We start from the raw sequence: 12641 nt of genomic DNA on the forward strand, positions 1-12641 counted from the left end.
ACATTTTTCAGCTTGAGGTCATTCTTTACTAATATTTTTCATCAACTTCCAAAATCTACAATTGGATGATCTTGAGTCAAAACTATCACAAAGCTCATTCCATTTATTTCTCTTAATTTATGTATACATCCTTTTTAATTCTGAATTAACTTTATTTAATTTAACTCTAACCACACTCTGTTGTCATCCCTCAATTCTTTGCCTCATTTCCTCTAGCAGAGGCTAGAGTGAGGGTGACTTATTGGTTAGGTAGGGCTTTTTGTCTTCACTTTTCCTCGACGAATGTTATAATTAGAAGCTCCAATTATTATCTTTTTTAGAGTAGACCAATTAGTGTCAAAATTATCGGTAAGTGGATTCTTTTTGATTTTATCATCAATAAAACTTGTGAATGATTGCCTGTCTGCGTGTTTAAAGTTCCAGCATTTTTCACTGATGGTGTACGCTAATTGCATCCTATTTAGTTCCATTAAAATTGGAAGACGGTCAGATCTTACTTTTTCCAAAACATTCCATTTGTAAGATGGAGCAAGTTGAGGGCTAACAAAAGAAATATCAAAACCCTCTTTGGAGTTGTAACTATATGAGTAATGAGTAGGAGTACCATCGTTAAGAATTTTGAAGCCCTTATCATCAATCATGTTGATCAGTTCATTTCCTCTAGAATTTGCACTGGATAAACACCCAGCTTGGTGTTTAGCTTAAGGTCGCCAATGCAAATGGTTCCAGCAGATAATATATCTTGTAATTCATTGGATAAACTCTTGAGATCTGGCGGATGGTACATGTTAAGTGGCTTACTTCTCCAGAAAACTCTAATACCCTGGATATTAAGATTAGTGTTGTCTATAATGCTAATACTGATATAAATACTCTGATGGCTAATGTCTCTGATGAGAAAGACCTCCTCGACTCTTATTCTGTCTATACGACCAAAAAATATTATACTTAATTATTCTTATATATTATAATTGTTAGACCACTAAAATATGAGAAGTTCTAAGTTGCAAATAAGACAAAACCAAAATGAAACAGATATTACTATTTTTTTTAATTTATTAAATATAAATAAAGCATGTTATTCGTAACAGGGGAAACATTATTTTTAATAATATTTATTGATTTATTATTATTAAATTTTCAAAACATCAATGAATAAAGTGTTCAAAAGAGAAAATAGATTTCTATTTAGTGATTAAAGTAAAAAAACCTCTGACTACTTTCTTAAAGTTAGTGTCACATTAATCTAAATATTTCAATAGGCAATAGACTAAAAATGCATATGATTTATGTCTTAATTAGATGATGAACTCAATTATTTCAAGACATTACAGCTCATTCAAAAATGATATGAAAATTATAGAAATAGATAGCAATTCAAATTCAAGAGGTGAGATTTGATATTCGAACCATAAATTATTACGATAATAAGCACTAAGATAACTAAATTATGTTTTATAAATTGAAATCTTCAAATGCAAGCATATCTCCAGATCATAAAGAAAACGATCTCATAAAAAACAGATAATAAAGAAACACACAAGAAAACAATATACAAGGAAGATTATTCTTTAAAGAAAATCATAATAATTTCTTTATAAATGCACAAGACTGATAAGGACTAAAATCTCATAATACTCAATACTCATAATACTCAATAATACAATGAAAATGAAAATAAACATCATGGGTATTCAATCCATGACACTTAACATTGTTTTGCTATGCAATTTTTAATAATGTTTGAATATATATAGGTAACCAATTCCATCATAAATTCAAGTAATAATGGCTTGCTTAAACCTCTCATTTCTAAGATCATTTTAGTTCAGGTACCTCAGAATACTGGAAGACCCGAGTTTCATCATTCAAAGATAAAAAAAATTCCACATACACACCCCTTCAAATTAAACCTGAACCTCATCCTGTGTTATCAAGGGGTCGTTATACAAAAGATCTCAGCTTCGCTGATAGTTGTTAAGCAAATGTACACTTGGACATCCTTCAAGGCATCTTAGAAAAAATTCCTGCCCCCCCCCCAAACCCTTCTGGAAGAGCATCTCTAACGAAGAAAATAAGCACCATGGGTATTCAATCCATCACAACAAAAGAGAGAGAAAATTGGTAATTATATCCGGACGATTCGGATGAATTCCGTGGCTTCGTTGAACGGCGTTATGCATATTATTTGATAGATTTAAATAATATGCATAAAAATCATAATCATTTGCCTAAAACTTTCTTAAAATGCAGAATTTTCCATAATCATTAGTTAAACTAATATTTTTATTCAGTAAGAGAAATTTGGAGCTGTACTATTATTTTTTTTCTTGCAAAATTTTCTGTATCAAAATATAAAATTTGGAGGGAAAAGATGAGTATATATGGTACAATAATTATAATTCCCCTAAATTATTTATTTGCTACAGCCAAATAAATAACCCTACAAATAAATATGCTTCAAATTCTCACAAATGTTTCTGTCAATGAACTCTTAAATATGGAGTTTATCAACATTGTCAGCAAAATAGGTTTTAACTACAACATTTTACATTAATTTGAATGAAAAAAAAAATAGAACAAGCAAATTTTCCTAAAACTGGTAAATATTAAAATGTGAGGGCACACATATAGATGTGTACTTGATATGTTTGAATAAAAGTCTGAGTTACAAATTTGGAAACCTGAGTTTATTCCAGTTAATGATGTTTGATGCCATACTAACAATATAAAGAAACCAAAATTAAGTGATATTGTGCCAAAAGTGCATAATCTGAAATAGGGAAAAAACATATAAAGGACCATGATGTTTTATAAATGTGAAGCATTAAAATAGTATTTAAAATATAAAGAGAAATATATAAATTCATCAAGTAAGAGATTATAAAAAAAATTTTTAATTATTATTTATAATACCTATACATCTGAACAGATGAAATCGTTTGAGTAATTTCAGTATCTTGCAGCAAACTAATGACATCTTCAGCTGCATTGAACTTCAAAGATGAAGAAAGCCAGCTCAAACATGGAGTGAAAAGACCCTACAATTTGAAACAAATTAAATTCAGCAAATACAAAAAACAATGATCAAATATTTTATTGCTGTGATATTTTTAAAAATTTGTTGAACATCAATATATTTTAAATATAAACATCATAATCTTAAAAATTATATTATTACAAGTATAATATGCTATATTTTAGTTAGACTTTGAATTTTATTTAGAAATAAATAATAGAAAAATTTAACTTAAAACGAGTTTTAAAAATATATTTGTATTAGTGCACAAAATAGCAGATTTTAATATTTTAAACAATTTTTTACAATTTAAACCTGAAGTCTATAGTTTCACAAATTCATTAGTAAATACAACATTAGTAAGGAATCAAAATTTAAATTAATTATTAATCAATAATTAAGTTCTGAAAATAGTTCATGGTCATTGAGAATACACAAGTGTACAAAATTTGAAACCCCCAGCACAGCAGGAAGTACACACACAAAAAAAAAATCATTAAAAAAAATTTCATCATTACAAACATGAACAAGTCAAATTAAATAAAAGCATTTTGAAATGAAGAATATATAAAATATAGCACTTTATACAAAAAATGATGTAGATAAAAAAAAACACAGAAAAAATAGAAAATAATTTTAAATGATAAATGCCGATAGAATTACATAATCCCTCATTATAAGAAACGAATACAACACTATTATAATACTTTATTTGTATCACATTTATAGCTGTTTAAAATGCAGATTATTTCAAACAAATAAGAAAGGTTTCATTACCAAAAATATTATTTAAATTACTCTCTTTATGGTACATAATCTTATTTAATATGAAACTATATACTAAGTTCATTTATATTTGATAAATTAAATTTATCTGGGGTTACATTCATTTTAAAGCTACTTAATTTTAACAGTAAATTCATTCAGCTTAACTACTTTTATTTTAATTTATCAATCAAGCAAATTGTTAACTTTCTCTACAGTATTAAAAGATAAGACTGCCTTATCCGCTAGCATGGCAAGTCCCATAAAGCTGGTGATACAGCAAAAACCCAGGGATTCTCTTATAATAAAAATTTAAAAACTATGACTGCAACTCCCACATTCTCTTTCCTGCTATATCATAATTCATGATATTTAGAGCATAGGATTTAAACAACAGCCATAGATTAGACTCAGTCAAAAAACCTTTTAAAGATCTTAACTTAATCTTCCATCCATTTCTAATAATTTGTTAAGATAACAATAAATGGATTTTTGTATTTCATTAATGACTACCATCTACTTTGAAATGTCTCTGTCATTTCAACATCATTCCCATTATTTCATGTGTGTATATGTGTAAGTGTGTGATCATTTAATTTTATAGGTATATGATATGCATATAATACAAACCTTCTGGGCAATTCTATCAGTGTTTTCGATTAAAAATGCAGCAGCATACCAATTTCCAGGAAGGGGATTAGTAATATTGATCATTACTGGAACAAAATCAGATTTTAAGGTGATATCATGTAAAAACAAGCGGTGAACTGCAAAGAAATCTGGATAGGTTGAATTCTGAAGGCTCATCACAGGATAACTTCCATATTGTAAATATCTATAAAATAGATTTTTTAAAATAGATAAAAACAAGTTTTGCAAAATAATATTTCAAATATTATATTAGAACTGACTGAAATTTTTATAAAAATAATACAATCAATGAAAATTCCGTACAGTAATCACAGCAAAATTGACTAATTCTGCTATAATTGAAAAATGTTAATTTAACTTAAATTATGACACATTTCTTATTAAAGTTATCATTTAGACTACAAAATATAATTCCTAAATATAATTTTTAGTAATAAAAAAGTAATACTAGCAAAAATGTATGGATTTGAACAAAAAATTAATCTACAACCATTTGTATTCACAGTGGATAATAATCAGTTATCCATATCATGTGCATTCCTCCAAATGATAATCAGATTTCAAAGATAAAAGTAATAAGCACTTGAACAGTGCTTATTGCTTTTATCATTTATCTATTATCATTTTTATTAAAAAATTAAAAAACAACCTCTTCTCTCATTATTTCAAGAGTTACATTTATTCATAGTAACAACTAAATAGCTGAACATCTTTCAAATTAGCCAACTTTAACTGCAATAGCAAAATCTTTATTTTATCTTTTACTACATATAAAAAAATCAGGAGTGGCTTGAATACAGATCCCAAAAAATTACAGCACCACCAATTATTTTCAGAGTACAAATTTAATTAATTAATTCACTTATATTTCATTTATCATATATTTATAACCAATAACAAAAATCCAACATAATTTTCTATATAAATGATTTTAACTAACAAACATAATAAAAATAATTCTTGAGACAACATTGGAGATAGAAGAGCTCTATAAGAACTACAGATTTAACGATATTGTTATTTTTGTAACAGTAACATAACAATTCACAGTAATATAAGTATATTTTTAAACAAGGAGTTAAGGCCATTTTGAAAACATCATACATACATATACTTTCAAATTTCAATTTATGAGCTATGACATTTTATAATAAAATAATTTTGCAGACTTTTAATCCTAGTACCTATATTTAAAAAAAAAGAATTCCATTTCATAATAGTGAAACTGAATGATTTTAATTAGCTAATTAATTAATCTTCACTGATTACCCTATGAATTCAGTAAGTTTAAATTTATGCTTGTAATTCATATATATAAATATTTACATTATTTCGGAATAATTTCTTCTTTATAGTATAAAGGAAAAGGAATCTACATCAATTTATATACAGATTTTATTATCAATGAACTATACTATTTTCATTTAAATTAAAAGAACAAGTTTATGCCAATTTGCCTTAATTTTTTTAACAATTTACATTTTAAGTTGCAAAATATAATTATTAAACTATGCTTTATGTATGATTCACAAATTAAAATAAAAGATATTCTTAAATAATATTCTAATATCATGGCATATATTACAGAAATTTTTAAAAATTACTTTAATGCTAGACACTGAAACTAAAATAAAGGAGAACTTGTTTTAAAATAGGATAACTCTTTGACACATAAGAGAAAATTCTCTAAGCATGATACTAAAACAATGATTTTCAAAGCTGATGAGTATCCTCAAATGATACTGAATATCTGTCAAACAAAAGTATGAAGGGCAAGTGGAAAGATATTGAGAGAAGAAATTTCAACCTCAGAAATAGCCAAATGAATGCAGGAGAATGCAGGTTTAGTAAGGGGTTTTATCTAACGATCCATCACTACTAATTACTACAGATATTCATTGAAACACCATTATTCATTCTATTCATAGAACATTGTATCACAGATCCATGAAAAAATGTTTTCTTAATGATGATTGGATAATTTTCTCAAGTCTGAGAAAGAGAATAACTGATGTATATGGACTAAGCTTTTACACCAATTAAGATGGATTTAATCTATTGTTAAATTTAATTGTTTATTATTAAATCCAATAATATATTATTAAATCCAATAATATATTATTAAATCCAATCTATATTTAAAAACAGAAGAAGAAACACAGCTTTATTCTGGAGTTCCAGGTATACCCCTAGTGCACTTAAGCTTTAATCTGCAGCAGTTTTGAAGCAGTCTTTTATTGATGTGAAACAATCTTAGTCATACAATTTCTTTCTTGATGAGTTTGAGGCTGTTTTATTCATCTATTAAGAACAAGGGATTTCAAATTTATTTTACTAGAACTACTTTTTATGTAATAGTCAAAATTTTAAACTAAATAAGATCATGAAGAATTAATGATAAATAAAAAAAAATAATTTAAAATAGCTATTTACTGCAGTTAAATACTGTTTTTTTAAAATAAATCTGTATAATTTTATTCCACACTATTAATGAATCTCAAACAGCAGCAAAAAAGAAACTACTATGAAAATGTCTGTTACCCTAATATCTCTCTCTTTTACTTATCTGGGATAAGAATAAAATGCCTACAACTTAGAAGAAACAAATTTCTTAGGAGTTACCATTAAGTGCATTCACATTTATAAACATTGTTATGTATCCCCAGACAGATTTAATGGAAAAAGTAAATTAGCTTTCTTTTTCATTTTGACAATTTCTATTATTAAATCAGAGTTGAATTCCATTTTTCAACTTTAAAAGTGAATATTTTTGGATAGGCCCATTGAATTAAGACAAATCACAAGTGTCAGCATTAACTTCAATGAATAAAACATTTCTTAGCAAATAAATGAACATCAAGGTACAAGTTATCAATGTCTTCAGTGAAATAAAATATCATTTCATTTTTAAGCAATTTTTTTGTAATGATTAATAAGTATTATAATAATGCTAAAAATTAGGCTTAATGCTTACTATAAAATTTTACTTGTATATGAATATGAAAATAATTAATGCAAATTTTGCATTATTTGCATCTATTTTAGTTTTCAACCCTAACTGTGTAAATCTTTATAAATGAAGGTCATGAATTCAGAAAAAAGAATTAAGGACAAAAGTTTTGAGCCTAAATTTCTTATTATGATTAACTATTCAAAAATTATCTACTTAAATTAAAAAATATAATTAAATTACTTTATTAATTGCAAGTTAAATCATTCAAAATTAATAAGATATTGCAAAAATGTAAAGTAACTATGCACTACTACTGTGCAATATAAAATTGAAAGTTTAGATACTCTTCACAATTATAACAACTAAGCCATCACTGCCATGACATTTTAGAAAACACATTAAAATAAATTAAAAATTTTTTTAATCTTACACAGCAACAGTTTTAGATGGACAGTGGAAACTCCCATTGGCTTTGTATTGAAAAGATGCAAAGGTAACTTGCACTGGAATGGTGTAATGAAATAACTGGACATCTTTGTATGAACGGAAAGGAAAAAGTTGACGAGCTTCCAATATTTGAGTTTGAAGCGAATCTAAAATAAATTTAAAGAAAGAAAAAAAGTTAATATGTCATTGAATGACTGATATTTATTTATAGTGGATTATATGGTATCATAATGTAAAATAATACTTATTATGTTAAATTTCTAAAAGATTTATATATCCTGCAGCAAATTTTCTCACCCTAAATATTTCAAACTTGAAACTATTATAATAAAGCCTATCAATATCATATATATGCTTTCTTGCAAGATTTTCTCCATATAATTTTAATATTACAGCTAACTTTTAATTATTATAGTTAAAAATTCATAGTTGAGTATCTTGACTTTATAATAACCCTTTTATGTATGATAGCATTTGTTTTTAAAAACTTTTTTTTAAAAAAAAGACATACTCTAACACTCTCAAAGAAATAAATATGTACTTTAAGTTATTAACCTCCTTAAATAATGTATAAGCTTGTAATGCATTGAAATTTTTACATCAAAATCATTTCCAACAACAAAGCTGATTTTATTTAACCCTTAACTGGGGAGGTGAAATTTTAGGACTTAACTGGGGAGGTGCCTGCGAGACCGCATTTCATTTATACTCAAATTAAATTTACTAATGAATGCATTAGTATGAAAAACTGCCAAAATATTTTGCAGACATTTTTCTTGATATATAGATATGTTTTAGAAATTTTTCAAAATATATTATCATTGAAAAAAGTAAATGCATTGGAACATACATTTTCTTCTCAAATTACATGTTACAATAAATAATATTCTTGGAAAAACATATTACTTTTTACTTTTTAAATCATATTCAATTTTACAGTATATGAAGGTATAGAGAAGACAATATAATGTAAAATTCAACAATTATATGAAAAATAAAAAAAATTGACAATGGGTAAAATTGGCCCTTTTTTGATTGGCTTGCGCGACTTTCATAGCACAGTTTTCGAGGGCATTTTAAACATACAGGTTAAGAACTAGTATAAAAATCAACTAATAAATTTTGTGTATATATATATATATATATATATATATATATATATATATATATATATATATATATATATATATATCTTGGTATATTAATATATTTTATAAATTTTTCAAAATACATTATAATTAGAAATATTAATTATGTTTAAACATACATATCAGAATCAGTTGAATGTGAACTTTCATCGAAAAACTCTTCAACAATTATCCTTATCACTAAAATAACTTCCTGCTTCATTTAAAAGTGTCTGGAGCACTGCTTTATAATAGGATCAGTAAATTGGATGATATTTTGGCACCCCAGTTTTAGTGCCATCTGCTAAGCCTTGTTTATCACTGGGACACTAACAGGGAGATGTGGTCTTAGAGATCACACTTAAAGAAATAACTGAATTATTTTAGAAAGCATCCGCTGAAATCGGTTGAAAAAGTGCACGTGCATTGAAGGTCACCAAACAGGAAGCTACAGGGTCAATCCATTCAATTGAGCTAAAAATAGAATAGGGGTAACTGAAAATCTATCACTAGCGGTCTCACAGACCGCATGTACCCAGTTAAGGGATAAAGTAATATTTTGTATAAATTTATTTACTTTATTTCCACATCTAAACAGAAATTCAAGTCTAAAAGCATTTTAGATACATAACAAATATCTCATGTAATTATTCAAAATGTAAATTTATTGCAAATTTGAAATAAACAAAATATTATTTAACTCACAAGTATTCATTCACGTATAGAGGTAGTACAAAATTTTGCTTAAAAAAATAATAACATTTTCTCTCTAAATTGTAATTAGTTAAGTTTGATTTGTTTTTCCTGCTATAAGAGTTCATAATACAGTTCAACCTAATGTAACTGAATTTGATACCCTATATTTAAAAAATCCAAGTTTGCTGTTATTAACATAATAAGATATGGAATGCTAAACACTCTCTGATATTATTTAAATTTTGATGGATTTAATAGGTAAATAAATAAAATACAGACATTTTCTGACTGACTTATTATGGAATTACATAATAATTCAGTGTTTAGCATTTTATATTTTATTATGCTCATAACAACAAACTATGAAGGATTTTTCACACATATGATATCAAAACATTAGATTGAACTGTATTATGGACTTTTATAATAGAAAAAAATAAATCAAACTTAACCAATTACATTACATCAAAACTCTTTTATATTACCGATGTTGAACAGGGTTTTGTAAAAAAATGATGAATTTTCAGAATTACAAAATAAGATAAAAAAAAACATATTAAAAATAGCTTTAGGAATTTTCTCAGTAAAATTAAATAGCTGTTTGTATTTCCTCTTTTCATGCTGGAATTCTGTACTTAAAAAGATAAGACCTCAAATGATGAAAATACTCTTGTGCTATTGATAAATTTTAACAGTTTAGCTATGGTCAGCATTTTTTTTATCTGTTTCATGGATAAAGTTCAGAGTTTCTTTTAATAGTATTATCCTGAATATGATAAAAAAAAATCTACTTAAAACTAGTACATACTTTTAATTTAAGAAAAAAAAAAAAAAAAAAAAAAAACAGCTACCAAACTATTTAGTACAGAATATTCTTATAAGGATAAATTTTTAAAAACAGCCATCAAATAAAAAAAAGAAAGAATTTTACTCAATATGATTTAACATAAGGGCTAAGACTTCTAAAGGTTAGAAAGTCTTACACATAAAAAGTTAGATAGTTTTTCATTTGAAAGTGTAAGGTTTTTACTTCAAAGGATATGACAAATAGGATATAAAAAGGCTAATTTAGTAGGCAGAAATAACCTCTTTAATACCCTAGTTATAGTATAGTTTAAAATCAAATAAGCTAATAAGTAAGAAATTTATCCGCAAATAATTTTCATATATAATTATAAAAGGCAAATTGATTTTAGAATTTTGTAAATAAATAAATAAGCATCATATTACACATATATATATAGATCTGAACTCACTTAATTCTTATATAAACAGAAAATATATCTAATAACTCATGAAACTGGAAAAGTTATGTGGGTTAAGAGGGAAAAATAAACATCTTCAGTTACACTTCATAATTTTAAAACTTTTTTAATCTATGCCAAATTTTTCTATTAGATATATAAGATAATTTATTCAGAAAATCCCAAAATAATAATCTATAAGTCATAAAAGATAGATTTTAAACTCATATTCAAATCAAATTATTTATAAATATATATCATATAATTAATAATAGTGTTAAGAAATGTTATTAAAATTTTTGATTAAAAAGGACTTCCTTATCAAAGGAGGAAGAAAGAAAAAATATAATTAATCTAAAATGAATTATGTTATCAGTCCTGACATTAGGGTTAAATATAAAGAAAGGCAATTAAGATATCATGTATTTAGTATCTAATAATTCCATTAGCAGTATTATATATCAGTTACAAAATATAATTTTAAAATATACAAAAATTTTCAGCAAGAGGTAATCTAATGCAAAATTACTCTTCACACACACACACACACACAAAAAAAAAAAAAAAAAACATCTTAAATATTAATGGAAAATTTTGAAATGGGAATTAAAATTCATAAAAATAAAGGAAATGTCTTGAATCTACTTCACATTTTATTTTTCTTTAAATGTTCATGTCTTTTCATCTCAATTTCTTACAATTTGAGTATGTATTTAGTATCTAATAATTCCATTAGCAGTATTACATATCAATTACAAAATATAATTTTAAAATATTCAAAAATTTTCAGCAAGAGGTAATATAATGCAAAATTAATCTTCACACACACAAAAAAAAAATCCTAAATATTAATGAAAAATTTTAAAATGGGAATTAAAATTCATAGAAAATAAAGGAAATGTCTTGAATCTACTTCACACTTTAAATGTTCATATCTTTTCATCTCAACTTCTTAAAATGTGAGGGAAAAAAATGCGTATAATTATATATTGTCTCGAACACAAAAAAAGGGATTCTTTCCTTCAGATCAAATATTTTATCAGATAACAAACAAATATAAAATAAATTTCAGTCGATGTATTACGAAAGAAATGAAAACCTACCAGAATTCACTTCTCTCTGTAAAAATAAGAGAAGAAAGAGAATCCAGATTTCAGTAATGATCATTGTTTATTACTTATTTTAGCATCACTGAATAACAATTGTCTGATCACAATCTAAAAGAGTGAAAAACCGAACAGAAAAACAATAAATAGTAAATAGAAGAGACAGTAGAAGTGGTTTTTCTGTAGATAATATTTCGGATTCAACGTATTTTTGTTATCAAATTAATGTTACTCCCACGTAATGCAAACCTCTAGATGCCAGATTAAAATAAGATTTAAAATATGAACGGAAAGTGATGCTTTGATGTTGATCGACACCTAAAGTGCTAAATGTCGTACAATATTTTGTTGCATCAAATCGTTTCTAGATCTTTTCCTTCAAAAGAAACAGGCAATTCCAAATTTTCCTTTAAGGAATAAGATTATGGTTGTTTAATGCAAATTAGAATGCAGAGTTAGAGAAACGAAGGTTCCGATTAACTTCCTCTGTAAATACAAAATGGAATGAGATTTGATGCGACTATATAATTGCAGATTCAAATTCCACTTATTAGTACCTAACTCTGAGTACTCAGTCGTGGACTAGACGTTTCTCCTTTTCTCATCATCTGATCTAAATTCAAAATTTCCACA

At 25.9% G+C, this 12641-nt stretch overlaps 1 protein-coding gene across 3 annotated transcripts in view; it reads right to left on the minus strand.

Annotated features, from left to right (window-relative positions):
* The window catches only part of LOC129958244 (transmembrane protein 8B-like), a 33644-nt gene extending 21483 nt beyond the window's left edge, over positions 1–12161 (minus strand). Inside the window, exons 1-4 of one of the 3 annotated variants that reach the window (XM_056070547.1) lie at positions 12006–12160; positions 7819–7981; positions 4415–4619; positions 2917–3041 (exon numbers count right to left, since the gene is read on the minus strand). In XM_056070547.1, the coding sequence (XP_055926522.1) occupies positions 2917–3041; positions 4415–4619; positions 7819–7981; positions 12006–12069 (557 nt within the window). In that variant the 5' untranslated portion in view covers positions 12070–12160. Of the gene's footprint in view, positions 1–2916; positions 3042–4414; positions 4620–7818; positions 7982–12005 lie in introns of all 3 variants that reach the window. The other 2 variants (XM_056070548.1, XM_056070549.1) reach the window with 2 other exon arrangements.
* Positions 12162–12641: the final 480 nt, after the last annotated feature.

This window comes from Argiope bruennichi, chromosome X1 (assembly GCF_947563725.1).
Source record: "Argiope bruennichi chromosome X1, qqArgBrue1.1, whole genome shotgun sequence".
NCBI classification, from domain to species: domain Eukaryota; kingdom Metazoa; phylum Arthropoda; class Arachnida; order Araneae; family Araneidae; genus Argiope; species Argiope bruennichi.